Raw genomic sequence first — 23,560 nt, forward strand, 5'->3', positions numbered from 1 at the left:
AATGTTTGTCCTGTAATCTGCTCTAACATTAACCTTCAGTCAGAAACTGAAAGTAAGGCAGGGCTACTCAGGATATTTTGTGTTGATGGGAATGAACACGTGATTTTCTGTGTCGACAGATGCAGGCTCTGTCTCTGGGCAGCAAGTTTGAGGCGGAGATTCGGGAGGAAAAAGAAGAACGCAAGAGACAGGAAGAGGAGAAAAAAGAGAGGCAAGCCGCCTTCAAGCAGCTGCAATCCACCTTCTGTTCATGACCCGCCACAGGAGGCACATAACAATCCTGACATGCACAGTCAGTGTTACTGACATTTTTAGGAATAGCTTTTCATTCCACTTACACTTTAATCAGTGACATTGCTCAAAATGTGGGACTAATTAACAAAAATAGCAAGTTTCATTAAAGTTAACACTCACTTAAATACTTGAAAATACCTCATAACACATGTCACAGGCAAGGTTTATTAATTCCAGACTTTCTGCAGCTGTCCCACAGAAGGCAATAAGGCAAAAACACACATTCAGATGTATAAGGAAATATTAAGTGATATCTCCAAACTCATGGAAGTATCATAGATAAACTGTGCATTACTGTGGAATTGTTCTGTCCGTCTGTACAAGAACTGGAAGTTTTCATTTTGAGGGAATTTGACTTGTTTAGGCAGAGTTAAGCTGTTATCAGTCTGTCCTACATATGTTGTTTGTGAAGCGTTTTTGATTTAATGTTACAGCTCATAGTTGTTGTTAAAATATCGTATTATTCAGTTAACACTGTCAACCTGTGATGAATACAATAATATAGTAGTAGAATAACTGCTTCACAGTATTAGCATAATAGTAAGTCTTGACATCTCATAGTATGGATACATTTGTTGGTGGAAAATGAAGCTCAACATTGGTCCTTTACCTTTGGCTCAGTTGACTGATCCAACACTCAACAGGGTGTACTCTGATGGTTTTCATAAATTATATACAGTCTGTAGATTTGAGCCACACAAAGAACACTCCATGGTTTCAATATTGTGCCCCAAATCTTAAAATGACCACCTGTTTTCAAAGCAGGGTGGTTATATTTTGTTAAACTTAGTGCTATTTTTGTTTGCTTTCTTTCTGAGAGTGAGATGAGATACCTGTCCCATGTTTGTGTGTACACGACCTGAGTGAAGCAGTTGTTAGCTTAGCTTAGCATAAAGTAGAAGCAGGGGAAAATTGCTATTCTGGCCTGAAACAGCCTGTAGAGCACATGTTGTATATTGTTTGTTCAATCCACACAAAAGCAGGCATTTTGAGATTTTCGTGGCACTTAAGTCCTTCAACTTTCTTTACAAACAATAGTGTCATGTCTGTTCTTTAATAGCACAAACTCCCCCACATTTTTTAACGTTACCTCCAGCCCACCCTATCTCACCCTTAGAAAGAAAGCAAATAAACATTTTATTCCTTTCATGTTTCTTTTCACCTGTTGCTCCTGTTGTTATCCCTAAACCAGGCATTAGAAAAGGGGACTGAAGTGAAACCCTGTTGGTAAAAGCACATGTTAAGATTGAAGATGCAGGGACGGCTTGTATCTATTTAAGCATGTTTTCCTGTTGTTCCAGGGTTTCTATACCTTGGCTTGTCATTCTGTTTTTAGGACTTAAATTCTAATGACCCAAGCATTTGCACAAGGAATAAGTTGTCATGTGAATTTGATTATGGTGTAGTTCAATATTCTGTTTCAAGAGCATGCATGCATGCAATGCAAGTGTCTTATGTAAGCTAGATCATCTTATATATTTTAAATCAATTTAGATATTTTCCATATCAATTAGATCAATATTAGAAATATCCTGCAACATAGAATATACAAAGACAGTGACTGATGCGTGATCCAAGCCTTTAAGTTTAATTTCTTGAAGAAATAACAGAAAAGTTAACAGGAATCACTAGCTCAGTCTGCTTTAGTCTTTGTGGATAGGCAACGCTAAAAGAATTGTCAGTGTTGATAAAGCATTTATTTTAAACTGACACTCTGACGGGTTACACACTGTGACATAAGAATTTATATTGTAGTTTAATTTGTAGCTTCTCAAAGCAGATGTAGTGTGGGTTTAAAAGAGGTATTGTAGTTATTTAGCATTGCACTTTCAAAAAACGTACAAAAGACAGCTATTAGAAATACTTGTCAACACTGGATCATACATTCCCCAGAATGCAATGCATGTCATAATCTTTAAGACCCTCCCCCCCCGTAGCACAGATCTTTTAAACTCCACTAACTAAGTTTGTACCACAAGCTTCTTGTTATGACGGAGATCATATAATTATATAATTCAGCACCTTTGTCTGTGGAGGTCCCATCAGTGTTGATGGTAAATGTAGTTCCCAGTCTCCTGCATTTCTTCGACAATGTTCTCTGGCTCGATTAAATATCAGCAAAATATCTGTCATGTAAAACCCTCTGCACTTTGATTATGGGATACTATTTTCGGTATTAGAAATATAACTGAAAAAGCCAAAAGAACACGGAAGTTCGAAAGCGGAAGACTCTCCTGTAGTTCTTCTTTTCCCCCCCCCCCCCAACTACTTTATTGACATGTCTAATGACACTTGGCGATACAGAAAGCACAATATATTTTGCACCAGGAGAATTTCTCTGTCAATATAGATTGCACAGTGGAATTTATTGATTCAATCGGCATAACAAGTGGAACAAATTCTAATTTAGGAAGTTGTTGTCTGGTAACAAGGTAATAAGGCTTGACAAAGCTCCCTTAGACCTTTAAAATATATTTAGCTGTTTTCACAGGCTGTACCTACTGCTGTGTCAAATCAGTGGAGTGCCTCTTTAATGTGACCACCTATTGAAATGCATACTTTATGCTTGAACTGCCCACTGTCCACTCCAGTACTGCGTCTGTGACTCTAAACGTTCCCTACTTGAGATTATGTATGCAGTATCCCCATTCAGGGTTCTTTAAAATACAAAATGTAAAAAAACAACAGCATGACTGTCCTAATCTCAATGCCTTTCTCCTGAACAGAGTTATGCAGTGATCACATATTTTTGTAAGCTAATTTGGAAGTTAGCATTACAAGGGCTCCCTCCACAAAAAGCCATGATATTTTTCCATTGGTGAAATGCTGACACATTTCTGGGTTTATAGACTCATTCATCAACTCTGTCACAGCATGCCACACACTGACATGTAGCAAGAAGGACATTTCAATATTAGAACAAAGTCCTGGTGCTGCTCAGATTCATTAAACTACATTTAAAGTTCCAGTCCAGCTGCCCCCTCAGTAAATCTCCATGTCAGTAAAACTCTTATTATGCATATCTTTCTTCATGATCTGGTCCCAATAAATCTCTAATATATTTTCTAACTATGTGAGATTAGTAGTAACAGACACCAGGAGCTCGGAGTGTGCAACAAGTATTTTTAATAGCTTTGCTATGCAGCTATGTCATTAGCACTAGCATAAAAAGAGAGATGTGTTACTGAAAGGAATAGCTCCATATTTTGGAGAATTCACATTTTTTCAGAGAGTGAAATAATGTTATTCTCATGTTTGTGTGTTAAGTCCAGATCTGGAGTTGGGATGTAGCTAGCTTAGTTTAGCATTAGGACTGGAAGCTCGGTAAAACAGCTAGCTTGGCTAAGTCCAGACTGTCATTGTTAAAATCCCTTATATGGTTTTAGGGGTGACTGTTTTAACTGCACAGAGATAAAAAAAAAAAACGGGTATAAAAAAACAGTGCTCATCAACTATCAAGCAACCTGCACTCCAGTTGTTGGGCGTATGGTTAAATAGTTGTTCATCAAAAAGAAAAGTGTTTACATTTCTGTTTAAATACAGTTAAGTAACATAATATTAGGATGTGTCTGTGAGCTTTTGCGGTGTTGGCTAGTGTATTTTTGAGCTTGCTTGAACCTGCTTCCTGTTTTTACACTCTTACGCCTTGCGTTTAAAACAGCTAGTTAGTTACCTTCCCTGCTAGCTAGCACAGCATCATATAGCTGTCACCTGATTGGTTGTGTGTCGCAAGGTCAGTGTCATTTGTGCTCAAAGTTGAAATAGTTTGACTTTGAGTGTGGTGCTTGGTGGCCATTTTGAGCGTTGCGCGACGCCAGTTTATCTCCGGCCTAGTCGACTGGCGCCCCTCTCCATGAGAAACCAATAGCACAGCCAGCGCAGAGTGTTTTACCGCTTTTCATTTACAGGCAGCTTACATTAGGCTCATGTCCTGACTCCAACTCTGTAACCTATCAACACATGTTTTTGTGTACATGATCCTTCTTCATCCTTGGATGTTTGTTTTTTAGTGTTTAACGTCAACCGCGTTAGAAACCGAATACAGAACCTGCTCTATCCTACACCTGGACGCTGCCTATGTCAGAGTTTCTCAGCTTTGAAACAGGAGTCCATTTGGGGTTAACAAACAAACTTACTGTCCCGATATTAAAGAAGTATAAGAGCTCCGTCCCTACACCTGAAACACCACTGTTTGATACATTTGGTGTCATTTCAGTTTTGAAACCCAAAAATGGACTCACAGGCCTGGAAAAGCTGAACTGTGACCTAAGCAGTGTTTATGCAGGTCATTTATCTGGTCCTTTATTTACTCTGTAGTAATGTATTTGAGTTGAAGCATGTTCAAGGTGTCATATAACAAAACTACTGTACGTATCTCATACCTTCTTCGGTATTTGTTGTGGAAATTGACAATGTATTTTTTCATAAATAAAACACTATATATATTGTTATTTGTTTTAGCAGAGACTTATAAGTTGCCAAATATAATAAAAGTCAGTGAGATATATTTTTGGGCACTTGTAAAGATATTGTGTTGTAATACTCTGTCAGAATGGAAGTTTGACTTGATTGCAATAAAGCATAAATAAAACTGATAAGAAATACTGTATCAATCTCATTACTCAGGAAGGAGGAAATATTATTGGGAAATCATACTCTGTTTGTACTGTAGATTGTGATGTAAGAGCGACACCTTCAGGCCTTTTTAAAGGCTCCTTTTACATGAGCTGCATGGAGAAACACAGGACTTCCAGTGTCATGGAAATAATTATAAAGCATCTGGGTAATTGGTATAAACCAGGAATATATTAAAATAATTAATTAATGCATTTATAAATACAGTGTAGTGGTAAGCCATTAATTAAGTTTTAAATGTAATAAGAGTTGGTGGTTTTAATCCGTTTTGTGAAAGGGCAACTCCAGCATTCTATGAGCACACAAAAAAAGTGTACTGTAATCAGGACGTGAGGACATTTGAATTGTTTTTTCTCTTCTCTTATTGAATTATATTTAGAATTTTCTTAAGAATTGATCGACTTCACCATTGACATATTGTTATAGTTTAATGCCCTTCGTCTCCTTAATTTCTTAGATGTGACACTACATCCAACAAAAAGTATGGTAAATAATTGTCTGTATTCTTACTAGCTAACTAACTGTCCTAAAAGTCCTTCAACTTTAGCTTTTAGAATGGTTAAAAAAAGATTAAACAAGTGAAGATGCCCGACAGTGTGTGTTCTCCCATTGAGTGGTGCAGAAATTATGAATTAAGTTCCGTGCTAAACACATGTTTAAGATACTTACATGATGTGTTCAGAAAAACAATCTCCAGATATTGACACCACTTTTAGAATAGGTGAAGCATGAATGTAATCAACATAATTAAAAAGCTAACATTGACCTATCATGTCATTCCCGACATGATAGGTGTCTGGGTTGATGATGTTTAGCAGTCTCATTTAGTCACTTGTTAGAAACTGCGATTTGTAAGACACACACACACGATTCAGACCTTCAACAGTGGGGTATTTACTGACTTATTCGTTGTCTTAAAACAAAATGTGAAATACTTGTGTTAACTAAAAATTACTTTGAGATGAGGGAACCCAGAAGTGCTAACTTTTTTCCGGAATAAGGATATTCCACTTTAATGTTCTGCTTCGACAACTTTACTGTTTCCGCTCAGGTTTCTGTCAGCAGTTACTGTTTCATATTTGTGAATAGCTTGTGAATCTCAGGGGTTGTAGGCCTTATTGTATTGAAACACATTGGACAAATCTGATGGACAGAAAAGTGATTAAGAATGTAATGTATGCCTAATGTATGGTACTGTATATCTTGAGTTGATTAGGTCAAATGGATGTCACACATTTAAAGATGATTTCAGGAAAACCTGCAGTGTACCAACCTTACACCAGCAGGGAGAAGCACATCCTCCATTCAGGTCAGCACACACCACGGTAGCAATAATGTAGGAGTCCAGAAGCTAAATGAAAGAAGCTTCCCTTTAAAGCTTGTTTAGAAAATATTTATTTCATGGAATGTACACTGTACAAAGGCACTGAAGCATCTGAGATACATTGAGATCTCATCCTTTTACAATCACATTTTGTGGAACAATTCCTCTCGTATGTCTGAAGTTGCTACATGATTTATTTTAAACCATATATAAACAGCCTTTAAAGGGAAATACTCCAAATGAAAACACACTGCTTCCTAATTTCCTAACTTTCTTTGCTAATCCTATACCAATTTGAATGTACAATATGAACACAACACATTGATTTAAGCTTTTGCATAAAGATTTAAGCAATGATTTTTAAAAATAAAAGCATCAATCTACAAATCATAAGTAAGTCATTCTATGAGAGCCGTATTTAATTTCAAGCAGGTCAGTCTAATGTTATAAAGCTCACTTTAAGACATGGATGTCTTTGTTCCATAAGGCTTTCAATGAATAACCTTAGCAGCTTAACATTGACAGTGGAATTTCAAAACACAAACATCAGTAGAGGAAATCATTCATCATGAATGCCCTTTAGAGAGAAGGCAGATGAGTCATTGCAAACCGTCACTTCCTTTTTATTTCCTGCTCCTTCAACACTTTCAATATAACTGCCATTCCTTCTAACTCCATGTTCAGTTAAAGTGTTACCTTTCATGCAACTTAATATAACCTTCTGTGCCAAAAATAGTTATCATTATCTTAAGTGGAAAGTATTCATCACAGTATCATAAAAACGTAAAGATTCCACCAGTGTAATGTATTGTTGAACTACTTAAATGCCATGTAATCCACAACAGGTTTAAGGACAATAATAGTGTTTAACCCTCTGACTACGACACATCCATGTTGCCTGGCGTTTTCCAAAAAAACACTTTATAATTTGTAAATGTTCGTCTGTTGACTGTTTTTGTCCACACTGAACTATTTCAAAAACAATAGGAGGAATTCTTATGAAAGTTTGACATACATTTACGTTCTCCAGAGGATAAATCCAACTGACTTTTCCTTTAGCTGCATAGGGAGGACAACAGTTGCCAAAGACTTGGATCTATGACCAAAACCCTCTTCACTTGTAAGTACTTATTTATTAGCACTAACCTAAGCTGGTAGGAAAAACCGTAGGAAAAATAATGTGTTTGTTAGCATTGGCTGAATCCAATTGTGTAGACCTCAAACGTTCAGATAATCAAACTTCATTGCAACCTTTTCCTTATTTTTTTTAATCTTTTGTTAACTCCCTCCATCTGTTCTACTATAAGTCCAGTCTTTTAGCAAATTTCATAACAAAAGTCATGGAGGGCTCAGTTGCTACGTCCAGATGATGGACATTTGAATGGAGTTAAATGTGTTTCAGTATCTCATGAGAACTAGCACTGCATTACCAAACAGCACCAAATGATTGACTAAAATGAAAGGAGACATGATGAAACTGTAAGGTAACACGTGCCTGGAGAGTAGAACAATTTAACATGGCAAATCATTATGGTATTTCTTATATTATTATGACTCTTTAAACAGGAGTTAACTAGGGAGCATACATTACAGTGACTCACTATCTTTTCTCAAGGTAGTTTTGCAGAGGGCCAGTGCTAGTGGTACTTCACCCAAAGCAGTTGTCAATTGAGTGGTGCAGGAATGAATTCTAATACCCGGAAACGATTGGAACACTCGTGGTTCTATTAGGCGCATTCACACCGCAGTACTTTTCCCACAAAGGTTCATGAGAACTTAGTTCATGAGAACTCTTTAGTTCTCATGAACTAAGTACAGATCGCGTTCACACCGGAATAAGTCCCTGGGGGAGCATTAGGCAAATTAAGCCGCTGACGTCACTTCTTCTTCTTCTGCTTTGGGTTTACTGGCAGGCCGCAAACAACTTCACGGCGTATACTGCCACTCGAAGTCCCCGGCCCGAAGTCCCCGGCCCGAAGTCCCATGTTTTCTTTTGTGTTGCCATAAGTTAGTCTCTCTGCGTTTGTGCGCTGGGCTAATGCTAATGCTAATAATGCTAATGTGAGGATAATAAAATGGCGGCTTCACAAACTTTTTTGGAGTTTTACCGGGGGTGGTTTGCATTCCGCCCAGCCAATCAGAAATAGGAACCTTTTTCTCCCACGAAAGTCCCTGCTCTCTAGCAGGGACGGAAAAGGGGGTAAAAAAGGTTCTGATGAACTAATTTTAGTTCTGGCTCTTTTTGGTGTGAACACAACATTTCGGAACTATATCGGAACTAAAGTGGGAAAAGTACTGCGGTGTGAACGCGGCTATTGTCTCAAAGTTAAAACAAACTTATCATAAAAAGTAATACTTGAATACATATATTAGAATGATAAGACGTACTTAAAATGACAGTAACCATATTTGGCAAAAATGTATTTGCATTATACCAGGGTTTTTAGTTTTGAGGGGGGTATTTGGTACAACTTAATTTGTGGCTCATTTGAAAATGTACACACTACATGATTAACTCTGAATTAAAGCCATATTCTTAAATTGAATATGTTAAGGTGTGTTATGATTGATCAAACTTTTTCAGTAAGGTGTTGGGTGTTATTCACTGTACCGATTGTAAAGCCCCCATGAGGAACATTTTTAGAGGCGAAGTCCCTCCCTTTCCGGTGGACCTCCATAGAGAGCCGAAGTCCCTCCCTTTCCGGTGGACCTCCATGGGACCTTATTTAGGAAAAAATATGTATTGAAGTAAATGGGGAGAGAAAGATTATCTTTCGATCCCGTTTGAATTGTGCCACGAATTACACATATTATGTTTGTCAATTTAAAAGATAATTTTGCAAGTCAAAAAAAAAAAATGTGTCGTAAAACTATGAAGTAACACTTTTTTTGTGTGAAATCGCTCAATGAACTACATCTCCCATCTCACACCACACACCAAGACGGCCGTCACGTTGGCACATTTCACTTCTTTCTTTCAGAATGAGACAACAAGTATTAAATGACGAGAAAATCACTACAAGTCTGGGCATGTTGAGAGCTGCAAATACACAAAAGGGGAGTTAGTCGGTTCGTAAGAGCCAGCATGCGGGACCGGGATTCTGGGATTTGTAGTCTTTCTAGTTGCGTATTTTTCATGGTCTTATATTTCAACAGTTTTACGACAAACTGTGACTTTCTTGACATGGAAATTAGTTTTTAAGATTGACAAACATCATATGTGTAATTCGTGGCACAATTAAAACGGGATCGAAAGATACGTTTTCTCTCTCCATTGACTTCAATATATTTATATATAGTACTTTTTTTTTTTTTTTGCCGTAAAACTGTGAAGTAAGACCTTTTTTGTGTGAAACCGCTCAATGAACTACATCTCTGGTCTCGCACAACAACACACGTCACCAAGATGGCCGTCATTACTGTCTTGCCAAACAAGGGATTGACTACCCTCACTATCACCACAATGAAACACGTCCAGAAAGCTCGACAGAGGCTCTTCTTCCTCCGCAGGCTGAGGAGGTTCAACATGGACTCCAGGATACTCTGCAACTTCTACAGGTGCACCATAGAGAGTATCCTGACTGGCTGCATCACGGCCTGGTACGGAAGCTGCACCGCCCTCAACCGTAAGGCTTTACAGAGGGTGGTGAAAACTGCACAGAACATCACCAGGACGGAGCTGCCATCCATGGAGGACCTTTACTCCCAGCGGCTCAGGAAGAAAGCCCTCAGGATTATAAAAGACCCCCATCACCCCAGCCACAAACTGTTCTGTCTGCTGCCGTCTGGCAAGCGGTACCGCAGCATCCGGACTAAAACCACCAGACTCAGGGACAGTTTCATCCCACAGGCAATAAGACTGTTAAACACCTGAACTGTTGAAACAACATCCACAATATGCATCTGGCTGCTACTTAAAAAATATTTATCTATTTACCTAATAGGCCTATATCATATTTCAATGACTTGCATATAGACTCTTATTGCACTATTTCACTTTTTTAAACAATTTTTACTATTTACTTGTACTATATTTTTCTGTTTATCTGTGTTTTGTGTTGCACTGTTGGAGAAGCCTGTGACACAAGATTTTCATCGACATAACTACACTGTTGCTATGTTCGTTTGACAAATAAAGAACCTTGAACCTTGAGAAGAATGTCATGCAAAGCTGCCTGCCTGCCTTCCTTCGATTCTCCCTGAACTGCCTGATCTTTTTAATGTTCAATGTTAACCATTTGTGCGGATAGCATGAAGTAGAAAAGATCGCCGATGCTAATGTAGCATTAGCGTTAGCATGTCTCCCCCGGGGGCATCCGGGCTTAAACGGTGTATTATAGAATGATCACACCGGTGTGACAGTACTCTTCAAAGGGTTCACGAAATATGACTACTACTCTTACTGTTTAACATTTTGGGTTACTTAATGTTACTTCATGTTAAGGCTAATAAAAATGACAAGGCTAAGGCTGTAATGCTAACTAACGTGCTTGCTACTAGCTAGTTAGCTAACTTGATCCAGCCACTCCTGGTCCTTTCATCAGACAGGAAGCGAAAGAACGAGACCCATTGCTGGTATGATTACAACCTGTTACAAAGCAAACAGGCATCTTGTTAAAGTTATCTTATCTTAGCTATCTCTTATATTTAGTGGAGGAAAACAATTATGACATCACTTACGCGACTCTGGGATTTGTAGTCTTTCTAGTTGCGTATTTTTCAGTCTTATATTTCAACAGTTTTACGACAAACTGTGACTTTCTTGACATGGAAATTATTTTTTAAGATTGACAAACATCATATGTGTAATTCATGGCACAATTAAAACGGGATCGAAAGATACGTTTTCTCTCGCCATTGACTTCAATACATAATTTTCCGAAATAAGGTCCCATGAGGTCCACCGGAAAGGGAGGGACTTCGCCTCTCTATTGGGCTATATAAATAAAAAAAATGTTGGTCTCTACCAACTCCTGATGGAAATATCTAGCCCCTCAATGCCAACAGCCATAATGTGGCTCTCAGTTAATAACTCAAAGAGTATATTTTGCCATATGAACCAATGACCAAAGCAAGGCAAATAAAACCCAACCTCTGCCCATGAATCCAACAAACACAACTGGATATAAAGTGAGAAATCAGTGGGAGATAATACCCAGGTTGACCACTAGGGACTTCAAGTGATTGGAGTGAGGCAGTCCAAAGCAGCACCCATGTCTGATAAACATTTTAATTTCAAATGTTAAGACATAAATTCAGATTTACCAAATTAAATCAAGTACCTTCTGACAAAAAATATCTACCCCATTGTTACCTTCCCTAGTCATCCCTCAGAAACAGCCCTCTGTTCCTATTGGACGTCTCCCGTAGCATCACTCCATTCTGTCGCTGCCATCTCCGTTGATTTGCACAACACATTCCTTGTTCAAAGGCTCCTTTGAGTGGGTCGTTTCAAAGTGCTGGGTGCTCACCATGTATCTCCCCCGAGCATCCAGCCCCAAGGCGGGCACAAAGCAACGGTCAAACAGGATTTCTTGGCGCAGGTAGGAGGTCCTCTTCTGGCAGGAGTCACCAGTTCCCTCCTGCAAGGCTGATAGGAAGACCACCAACTCAAAATGGTTGGAAGTGCCCTCACACAGGGCAGGATAGAGGGGGCTCTGGCGGTCCAGGGGGTGGTAAAAGGTGAGTGGGAAGATGAAGAAGGGATAGGGCTGCTGGCCTAGATGATCCAAGTGGAAGTCCAGAGAGGTTTGGTGCAGGGCCTGACCTTCATGCTCCTCGTAGAGCACGGCGCACACTCTTACGTCCATTAGAGGTCGCTGCAGCAGGTTGCTGGCTCGTAGCATGAGGCACGTCTGGCCCTGGTGTTGGCCCACCACCACCTGGGGGCTGAACTGGATGGCTCCTGCTCTCTTCTGGGGACGCGCAATCTTGGCTACAAATGCACCTGAAAGTTACAAAAATAAACCATGATGAGATTTTTTAACAATTAGAATGCTTGTCTCAAAAAGCACAAGATACATTAACAGCAGAGATTATGCTTTAAAATGTTCAATCTAGAGGCTCAAAAGAGGCACCAAATTAAGGAAATGTAAATAATAATATGGTTTGCCATTGGTTTTGTTTCGTTGGCTGCATTGTGCCCCTGCCACAGCTATAGGTCCACATGGGTGGGTATTAGTGTAAACATGTGATAACTAATGGGGCAAGATTGAATATAAGTGGAGGCCTTGTGCAGGTAGGCTGTAGACTAGAGTGGTCAGTATGCTTCCAACAAAATGTGTCATACCATCTTACAAAAATAATTAAAAGCTCAAATATCCCCATGATGTAAGGTTTTCTGTCCAGCCTTTAAGTAATCAATGAAAATGCTTTGGCTTTCAGATTATTAGTTTGTCTCAAGCTTTCTGAAACCTTACTAACCCTAACCCTGGTCTCCCCCACCCGGTATGGCTAAGAAAGTCCAACTGTTAACTTCATTTATTAAACCAGCAGCCCCTAATAATGCAGTATTAAATCTGGTGAAAGAAAACACAAAACTCTGGATGAACCGTAACCTGGACATCCTCCTACAACATTACACTAACATCCTCCAGGACCTCAGTCTCAACCTGGCTCCCTTTAGCAGGGACTCATATGACAGGGCCCTTAAGTGGGCCTGTCAACGTTATAATAAGAAAGGCAAGGCAAGGCAAGGCAAGGCAAGGCAAGTTTATTTATATAGCACCTTTCAACACAAGGCAATTCAAAGTGCTTTACAAAAAATGAAAGACATTAAGAAAATGGCATTTAAAATCAGTCATTAAAAAGAAAAGATAATAAAATAAACATTAAAAGAAAAAATACATGGATAAAAGTTACAGTGCAGTTTAAGATGTGAATAGTTCAATTAAAAGCGGCGACAAAAAGAAGAGTCTTCAGCCTGGATTTAAAAGTAGTAAGAGTTGCAGCGGACCTGCAGGTTTCTGGGAGTTTGTTCCAGGTATTTGGAGCATAATAACTGAACGCTGCTTCTCCATGTTTAGTTCTGACTCTGGGGACAGAAAGCTGACCAGTCCCTGAAGACCTGAGAGATCTGGATGGTTCATAATTTAGCAGTAGGTCAGAAATGTATTTTGGGCCTAAACCATTCAAAGCTTTATAAACCAGCAGCAGCAAGAAACTCACCTCTTCATCTATTGCTACCTTACACTCCCTGTTAAACCCTTCAGACCCCCACCCTCCTACCCCTCTTTTGGACATTACTAACCCTCTTTCTTTTCCACCACTGCCACAGCTACCTGAACCCTCTCAGTTATTCCGTCCCACCCCCCGTAGCCTTCCCAACACCCTTACCTTCCCTTCAGGTATCACCACTATCCCCTCTCTTCCTCCTCTATCACTCCCTCCCCGGCCCATTAATCATCACCCTCCTCTTCATTTGACACAGACCCCCCCACCAACCTTGGAACTTGCCTGCCCCCCCTTAGTTATATCTATACCCCTAACACGGGCCCCTCCACCAACCAGTGGACCGACCCCCCCCACTTTCAGTCACACCTGCCTCTCCACCAATTAGTGGATCTGGCTGTCCCCCTTTAACCTTACCTGTCCCCCTCCCTAGCCAACTCTATCCTACCCCGGCAGGACCCACCAAACGTCTTAGAGTCATTTTAAGACCATTAGCTCTTGACTCTAACGGGAACCCCATCACCCCAGGACCTACAGGGCTCCCCCAACCCACTAGTGGACCAGGCCTCCCCCCTCCAGTACCTGCCGTTCCAATAAATAGTGAGTCTGGCTGTCCCCCCTTAACCTCACCTGCCCCCCTACCCAGGAAGAGTCGACTGGTATGGCTTACCCGACCTAATAGTATACCGGGCTTTCCCCTATTAGTACCTGAATATCCACAAATCATTGGATCTGGCTATCCCCCCTTAACCTCACCTGTTCCCCTACCCAGTAAATGCTATCACACCCCGGCAGCACCCATCAAGCGCAGATACACTACAGTGTAGTATTTGAATTCCCATGTGAAAAACAGGACAACATTACCCTTTAAAATAAAGTCTAAACACAACATGTATTACAGCATTGGTTTTAATGATGAAAAGAATATTAACATGTGCCCGTGCATCTCCCCTGTCACCGCTAGATGGTGACAGGGGACCCTTATTTCTTACCTAACCCCTCCGGAGCGCTGCGCTTTTCCCCTAAGCCTAACCTAACCCTGCCAGCGCCTCGGGACTGACTCCCCCAGTCCCTTTTATTATTATTCTTTTTTTATTTCCCTTATTTCCTAACAGGGCTTTTACAAACATTTTATGTATTTCCTTGGGGTTTTTAGAAGGTTATCCCCGAGAGCCAGTGCCCCACGCAACGCTCCCCTAACCTAACCCATACCCTTATACCTTAAATCCCCAATTTCTAGAACTGTCCTCGTAATGAACTGGGTAGAGCTTTAAGAGGTTTACATAGCAAACATTCTTCCATTCATTACCGTCTGTACACTGCAAGATCACATTTCTCTAATACTGTGTATTAAAAGGAATGGAGATGCTGTACTGTGCAATGTGAATATATATATCAAGTCCAAAATAACAGTTGATGCAAATATGAGCACATATGGTGCTTTTGTGGCCATCTTTACATTGCTTCCAGTTTTAAATGTTATCAGGCCATTAAACTGCCATTATGAGTTGTTTTCAAGAACGGTCTATTACTTAAAGGGCCCATGTCATGGCCATTTCTACTGATCATAATTCCATTGTTGAGGTATACTAAAATCGATTTATACTGTGCAATTTTCCAAACTCACATTGGTTTCGCATATACAGCATCTCTGTAAAGTATGTGTATTCACCGGTATTCACTCTCTGTCCTAAACGGCTCGTTGGAGCTCCTGCCCCCCCCTCCCTGTGAGCCCAGTGTGCTCCGATTGGTCAGCTCAGCCACTCTGTTCTGATTAGTCAACCACCAGAGAGGCTCCGCCCATGTTTAACACAGTGCTTTTTTCGGCTCTGAGCGGAACATCAACAATGATATGTTATAGGAGCAAATAATTCAGGGAAGGAAGGCTTCTAAGTATTTCCATCCAACTTTATTTTTAGAAATGTACAAAATGAACATGTGTAAATATACATATATACACTGTATATCATCCATTCCTCCCCTTATAGGCGTTTTCAGCATCTTGCCTATCGCAGCTTTGTAAGCTGGTGCTGGGGCTTTTTAGGACGAGGCATCAGAGTGGTCATCCCGTCATGTGTTGTCCGCCGGATACGCCAGGAGTTTCCTGATCTGGCTGGACGAAATCAAATGCAAATCACAAAATATTAGAGAAACTTAGTTGTTTTAGGTTCGTTAGCTTGCCAGCTAGATTAATATGCTAACCTACGTTTGCTAGTTGTTCAGTGTAATATGCCAACCTACAGTACTATGAACAACAGCTAGTGGTTCATATTAGGCTAGCAAGAACATGTTTACAATTGCAATCTTATACAGGTAGTCTGCTACGTTCGGTCATTCATTGTAGCTGGCATAAAAACAATGTTTTCCCTAGCATGTCTAGCTCTTGGTAGCCTTATTTTTTAGCTCGGTAGCATACACGCTAGGAACGCCAACTATAATGTAATTAAGTTTTGCGACTGACCGTACGGTAAATCACCCGGAGTATACTGTCTATGAGTATTTCGTGTGTGAATGCAGACATTCTCCTGCTATGAGATACATGTAAGGCCATCTGCTAACATTGGAGTTGATATATGGAAATGCTAGCAACTTAGTTAGCCCAGTTAGCACTGTGTCAATGGCTTAGCAGGCCAAAAAACGTTTACCCATTTAAACAGTCGTGGTAGATACCTTGTTTGTTTTAAACATCATAAATACACAAACAACAATGAATACTTACAGGTTGTGTACCCAAATCTCCCGCTGGTCCAAACAAAGTAGGAACAGTATCGTTCTTCAGTGCCCTACGCTGTACATATCCGGCATGAATCGTTGAAAGGTTTGTGAAGCTTTGTTTCGTGAAATGCTGGCAGAGGGTGTGGCCTCTGGGTATTCACACGTCACAGTACCCAGGAAGTAAACAATGGAAAATGAGAAATCTCCAACCTTGCCTATGCTTGGGGCAGCATAGACTGTGTTAGAGTTTTACTCGCTACAGGGTGTACTTTGAGGGTTTTTGACTCTGCAGACCGTTTACATGCATAAAAACCTTCATAACACACAAGGGGACGGGTAATAACCGGAAAAGCATGACATGGGCCCTTTAAGGCGGGGCAACCAGCTATAGGCAAGAATGTGCAAATTATCATCAATCAATCAATCCATCCATCCATCCATCCATCCATCCATCCATCCATCCATCCATTCATCCATCCAATCAGAACAGATTTCTGGTTACTCTAATGATTGGTTTAAACATATAACCAAACAACTAAATCCATTAAATAACTTGGAATCCAAGTATCAATCAACCAAAATGATACATTCAACCTCAATTATAATCAGTTATTAAATAGCATTAAAGGTGGGGTAGGTAAGTTTGAGAAACCGGCTCGAGATACACTTTTTGTTATATTCCATGGAATGCTCTTAACATCCCGATAGCAATGAATATCTTAAATCCATGAAAAAATGTCATCTGTGGAAGCCGTAGAACTGTAAAAAGCACGACCAATCATTTTAGCCGGCCCGGCTAAAATAACTGGATGGCCTACCTGCCTGTCAGCCTTCCATCTGTGCACAAACTTATCTCGTGCCCTCATTGGTCATGTGCGCGTTCGTGTGTGTTGGAGGAGGGGCTCTATAAGGAAGTGGCAGATTTTTTCCGGCTGTGTATTTTCAAATTCTAGCAATCTCGAGCCGGTTTCTCAAACTTACCTACCCTACCTTTAAGAGGAGCTGGATACTCTCTTTAAGCCCCCCCCCAATCTTCCTGAAAATTCCCTATCTGCCATGACCCCCGTTTACCCAGAATACAGCAGTCAATTCAATATACAAACAACAGAGAGGGCTTAATGCCCAAGATTCTTACCACTAGCTTCAATATATCTGATATCAGACAAACATATCCAATTGCGCCTGTTTTTGGTATGGAACAGAACATAATAAGGAGCTTCCTGTTCTGAATATTGTATTCATAGATACATCAGTCCAAACCCAACCTGATTCTAATTCAGCAACACTACTGTTGCTGCCTTGGGCAAAGCAAATCACAAACTCAACCTCAAATGATCTCCTTCCACTCTCACCCCATCTGGCATAACCCTATATTTAAAGTGAATGAGAAACCATTCAACCCAACTGCATGGATACAGACAGGAGTAGCCAGCCCAGGGCACCTTTTCCGTGTCAGCTCTTAAACAATCTATTAAAAATATCAAACCACTTCCAGCTGTACATAAGTTTCAAAGAAATAGAACAGAAGAATAGAATCAAATAGAATGTTATAACTTCCACAACAACGCACTCCCTTTCTTTAAAACTAGATTCATTTTCTCCCTTTTTTCTCCCCAGAACAATACTTTTTCATATTGGGATGATCAGCCACTCTGTTTAAAAGTGATCTGTTTTATAATACATTTAATCACAGCTTTGAGACTACTATTATATGAACTGTTTATCTTACAGATGATAATTCGGTACAAATGTAATACCAACGGTCGCCCAGCAGATGTCACATATTGCCTGCTTCTTAAGCTTTAAAACAATGAACTTACAAATGTAATGTCAAGGAAATATGTCCAGTATGGTGATTAGCTTCTGTTATAGACCGAGGTTAGGCTCCCATTGTGTACATTGAACTTATAAATGAAACTGGGACCCAGAGTTTCTTCAGAGAAGGCTTTAGTAAGAGGAGAGTTGTACCTGTGATGAATGCCTCCAGCATGAGCCCCAGCAGCATCTGAACAGCCAGTAGTGCTATAGCACTTGGGCAGTCCCCACTGGGGAACATGGTGCCGTAGCCGATGGTCAGCTGTGTCTCCAGGGAGAAAGAAAAGGCGGCGGTGAAGCTGGTTATATGCTTCACACAAACCACATGACCCAGTGGGGGGGCATCATGATCTAGCACAGCCAGGTCTCCGTTCAGGTGGGCCAGTAAGTACCAAAGGCAGGCAAACAGCAGCCAGTGGGCCAGGAAGGAGGCGCAGAAGGCCAGCAGGACCCATCTCCAGCGCAGACCCACCAACAGTCCCCACAGGTCCTGCAGGGCCAGCACCCAGGCTCTGCTCAGGGCCCTGCGCCACGAGCCTGGAGAGCGCAGCGGTGGGCGAAGGGCACAGTGTCCGTCTTTGGTGACTAGGCGCTGGCGGGTCGGCGTGGCCAAGAGAGGAGAGGAGGAAGGCTTGCCCCCCAGAACGCTGCTGTTGGACTTGGTTGTCATGGTTGTAGGAAGACCTCAAGCAAGTTGAGTCAGGATGATCCTGAAAAGATAACAATGCACACAGGGATAGGATCGTATCAGTCAGAGTCTTCAGTATCGTTCTTTCCATGTATTTTTTCTGCCGAATTGATTGCGATTTTAATTTTAGAAACATAACATGAAAAACAGTCCTCAACAAAGGGCTTTTCATTCATCATTTCTTTCGGTTTTTTGATCTTCCTAGTACACATTTCCATAATCTAACATTAAGATAGTCAACCACAACATAATTGGAGTCAACCTTTGTAGGAAAATGTACACTTAATGAAATGTTTGATATTTTTTTAAATCTTTCTTTGTATGGCTGGTGCCTGACGGATATTGGTTTAACTTTTCTGTAACAACACCTTTAGAGTCAACTTTTGTTACCTTGGTTGGTTATTGGCTAATGGTTACACAAGCCAAAAAAACGTTATGACATCATAAAGTGGCCAAAATCTGATCAGCTCATTTTCAAACAGGTTTTTATATAAATGGATCAGGACAAAAAGACAGAGAATCTTTTTTCCTGAAACTTCCAGAATCTCTTAACGCAGAGGTATACATGTCTTTGATGTATAAAAGACATGAAAAAGTGGATTTTGCATAATAGGTGACCTTTAGTCTTTGCATTTTACTAGCAGAAATATAGACTCTGAAGTTGCTTTTATTGCTCAGTTGAGTCCCACATTTAAAATACAGCAATTTATGCAGCAAATGTTGAAAAATCTGTATGAAATATTAGCAGATTGCATAATCTATAATCCATTTGGACCATTGCAATGAAATGTAGTGAGCACATTCATGCAGGTTGGGAAACAGTCCATGGACGTTTTCTGTGTTAACAGTGTAACAACTCTCTGCCAATCCAATGTATGTTTTTTTAATATCTCTGGACTGTACTTGACCAACCGTAGTCACATGTACCAAAAGTATAGGTAGCAGTATTAATAGGCTTACGTTTAAAATAACATTTAAACATTTCACTGCAATAAAGTTTTAATATTGTTCAGAATGACACATTTTTGATCAAAAGGTTTTTCATGTTGCCGTCTGTTGTTGTTTACTATAGAGTCTTTGTATGTGATTATCATAGGCATCATCTGTTAGCAAGCACACCTTTTCTTTCTGCTCGCACAATGTGATTGGCTTCTGTCAAATGTATTCAAAGAAATAAAGAGCTGCATGATTTCTAAGAATGTGGGGAGGTTAGGGTTAGGGTTAGGGTTAGGGTTAGGGTTAGGATTAGGGTTAGGGTTAGGGTTAGGGTTAGGGTTAATGAGTGAGTAGTGAGTAATTGGTGTTCAAGTCAAAGCTGAGTTAACCCTGCATTCTTGATGCCAAAGGAATAACACTTTCTAATCTTATTGAGAAATTGACCATTTATGTAGTGGCACCAAAAGAGCCAATCAACCTTAAAACCATACAATACTTTTACTCTTTTATTTTTGATTGATCTTGGTTAGAAGTAGCTAGCAAGGACATATTTCCCTTTAGGATTGGGTAAAATATTAAGCATCATTTTAACATAGTTCCCAAAATGTGAAACTGTTCCTTTAAATCCCAATGTTAAGCTGTATATACAGAATCACCATGAATCTAATTTAAACAGGACATATGTTTGTGGAGGAACTCCAAGCACCAGATGTATATGGAGGCAGTCCTGAGAGGCGACAGCTAGAGTCCTGTGCTCGTCAGAGTTTCTATTTCTATGTCAATATTGTTGCCAGGAGATTAGAGCAGGTCCCAGCTGGGAATCTGTCTGAGGAACACAGCAACATGCAGAGTAGGAATGTGTCTTTCATCTGCAGGGAGCTTTAAACTTACTGCACTGCATGGCTCTCCACTCTTCCTGTTCCCCAATTACAATATACATCCACTCTCATTTTACGTATGCATTCTTTTAAGCAATTGGTACTTCTTTCATGCATTTACTGTGAACTATCCTTAAAATACAAAAGCAGGTAGAATGAGAGCTTCAGTTCAAATAAGATGTACAAATAAAGATTGATCACATTTAGATTAACATTGTTGGTAAAGTACACATTACGAAAAACGTTACGTTTATTCAAATTCTTAAGATTTCTAGACTTTGAAACACAAATACAAAAGTTACTTGGTTTGGGTCTTCATTGACTAATACATGTAAACAACTTGAATCAGTTCAGTAGTTATGATTACATTGGGACAGCATGATCAACATTGGAGCACTCTGTGTTTTGAACCAAGCAGGGAAGAACTGAGCATTTCTTTTGGAATAAGCTGAAGCAATAGAAGGGTAATAAGGAGTGTGTCGGGTGAGTCTGTATTTGATTTAGTTAAAATGTTCGTCTTTGTGCTGTGGCTGGGGGAAAGAGACAGCAAGGTGGTCACATGAGAGCCATTTGCTGGACCTCAGTACAGTATGTCAGACATGTCACTGCATCAGTCAGTGATCACACTGACTCTTTATGCAAGGCTTCCTTTGTTTGTGAGACAAAAATATAAATATTAGTCTCATGTCTGAGGAAAGCAACAGAGCTGAAGTCAGGACATGGGGGTTACGTGCATGTAAGATGTCAGTTTATCTGTCCAACACTTCTGTTCAGCAAATCCAAATTCAGCTTGAATTGCGAGTTAAAGTTATTGGTACCAAACCAGGAAGCTGCACACTATGACAATTGATGTATAAAGAGAACTGGATAAAGCGTTAAGAGGCTCGGCCGGTTTATTCCCAGGAAAGTTGTTTTCTTTGTTGCATTAGCCAATTGGCTTCTTAAAATAAGATATCGAATCTTTCAGCAATCTCCCACATACATTAGGCCAATAGGGCATGCGAAATCTCCTTAAACCCCGCCTTCAATCCGCAGCATCACTGCTGTCTCGGCTCAGTCAAATGAATCAATGAATTGGAGTTTCCAAATAACTGTGGTTTCAGTTTTTAGCCCATTTTACAACTTTTAGGACTTAATGTTTTAAATGAGCGTTATCCAAGTGTTCAGATGTCTCTTTACCAATGTAAGTCAATGGGGAAAGTATTTTGGGGCCCAAATTACCTCATGTTACTGACACGGAAGTTGTGGTAGCACCGTTTTGCCACTACTTAAATTTGCTTTAATGCCCAAATCCCTTCCTGATTGGCTTGTTGAAGAACACACATAGTTTGAATCAGGCCAATTAAATCCTACATGTTAATCAGTGATGTTCAGAGGTGTTGCTACTTCTATTTTTTCAGTTTGGACAATGCCAGGCTAGCTTTTAGTCTTTATGCTAAGCTAGGCTAACTATGTCCTTACTCCACTTCTATTCAAAATAAGTTGTAGTTATCCTTTCAAGGTACCAATACTCCTGAATGAGTATTTCTTCTTTGCTTTTAAACAGGGCTCCTTTGTTAACTTTAGCAATGCAATTAAAAAATGACAGTATAGCTTTTACTTAAGTACCTATCTACTAATGCAAATAGGTATATAAAATGCCTTTTTAGGATTCACACTAATGACAAGGACACAAATCTGTCAGCAGTGTGTATATGATGCCTTTAATGAGTTGTTTTCCAACTCGTGAACTTTTGAGCCTAGAAATGATTATAAATTGAGAAAGGTATACATTTATCATGTGTTGTTTTTGTCTTATGTCCCTTTACTGTATATGTGTTTACTTTCACACATGCGTATATTTGATACTTGACTTTTATTATTATATTAGTAAAATGTTGAATCTCTAACTTCAACTATAAGTATAATTCACTTATGTGAACAGATTTACAGTTTTTCATTCCTGTGAGTTATTTAACATATATCACACTGCAAACAAACAACACTTTGTTGGAGATGTCCCTGAGGCTGAAGGAATACTAAGACTTCTCTGAGTGAAGATGACTACCCGTGACGGTGCCTAGTCAGCCATTTTCCCCGTCTCTTAGCTATTCGTGCTAACGTAGAAGTTAAGAGAGCAAGCTTGTGGAAAAGTTCTTCGCCTACTCGGAGGGGTGCAGAAAGTTTTATGTAACATTCAATCTGCAGCTGTTCTTCTATTCATTGTTAAAGCCACATTATCACACAATGCAAATGTCTGGAATAGAAAAACTACTCTTGATGAAGTCGTATCAACTTGGAATCTGGATTAGTCCCAGCTAGTTAACCACATCTGAGGAAAAGAAATGGCTTTTAGCTGATACAAAATTGTTAGGAAATCCATTCTTTCCTGCATTTATTGTAATTACCAAAATACATTATGGGATATTTGATTTCCCTTGCACAGACACACAGACACAGATCACTCATTTGACTGGTCAAACAGCCGGGCCATGTACTCACCTAGAGCTGCGGTCAGGGCTAAACAGGGGCCCTTTGACCTTTTCACCCAAGAGCTGGTCTGAGGTCTACCAAGTGGGCAAAGGGGCCGAAGCAATTGGAAAAAGAGTGTCACTATAGTTCCTTGGAGGACGGGTTGTAAAATCCCAGATGAATTCCGAGCAGAAACTGATGTCACCCCGGAGAGCGTGTTCCTGGTGTGGGAGCCGGACTGAGCGCGGCGCTCTGTGCTGCTCCGATCTGCAGCCTCCAGCTCCAGGGCGAGGATGATTCAATTGGTCACATTACCCTGCATGGAGCCTATTAGTGTTCCCGGAAGACAGACGACAGAGGGAGGGGGGGGGGAAGAACAACACCTTGTCACAGTTCATTCAAAGGGCTGCTTGTTGCTGGTTGGTGTCCTGTAGTTGCTGCAGCTGCGTAAAAGTTGGGTTGGCTGATAAGGTGGTGTAAAGGTGTGTGCATACATGTTTCTGCCCTCATCCATCTTTTCTTCTTCTTTATTCATGTGTTTTATATTAACATATCTTAAACTCAATTTATTTATCTCAACCTTTTCTTGAGATAAATATGGTGTAATGGTAATAAAGGATTTGGAAGAAATAACTCATTGCGATTGTATCAACT

The 23,560-nt window shown here is 40.1% G+C and overlaps 2 protein-coding genes across 3 annotated transcripts in view; one reads left to right on the forward strand and one right to left on the reverse strand.

The window, feature by feature from the left end:
- The window catches only part of efhd1 (EF-hand domain family, member D1), a 30,127-nt gene extending 25,226 nt beyond the window's left edge, over nucleotides 1–4,901 (forward strand). For both annotated transcript variants that reach the window (XM_034115911.1, XM_034115910.1), the window contains exon 4: nucleotides 120–4,901. In XM_034115911.1, the coding sequence (XP_033971802.1) occupies nucleotides 120–254 (135 nt within the window). In that variant the 3' untranslated portion in view covers nucleotides 255–4,901. The remainder of the gene's footprint in view (nucleotides 1–119) is intronic.
- A 6,290-nt stretch (nucleotides 4,902–11,191) lies between these two features.
- kcnj13 (potassium inwardly rectifying channel subfamily J member 13) lies at nucleotides 11,192–23,149 on the reverse strand. Its single transcript, XM_034115915.1, has 3 exons — nucleotides 22,937–23,149; nucleotides 18,107–18,663; nucleotides 11,192–12,200 (listed from the first exon to the last, which is right to left on the reverse strand). Exons 2-3 carry the CDS (start codon nucleotides 18,621–18,623, stop codon nucleotides 11,626–11,628), a joined length of 1,092 nt encoding a protein of 363 aa, XP_033971806.1. The 5' UTR covers nucleotides 18,624–18,663; nucleotides 22,937–23,149; the 3' UTR covers nucleotides 11,192–11,625.
- Between the last annotated feature and the right edge of the window lie 411 nt (nucleotides 23,150–23,560).

The sequence above is a fragment of the Trematomus bernacchii genome, unplaced genomic scaffold (genome assembly GCF_902827165.1).
Source record: "Trematomus bernacchii unplaced genomic scaffold, fTreBer1.1, whole genome shotgun sequence".
NCBI classification, from domain to species: domain Eukaryota; kingdom Metazoa; phylum Chordata; class Actinopteri; order Perciformes; family Nototheniidae; genus Trematomus; species Trematomus bernacchii.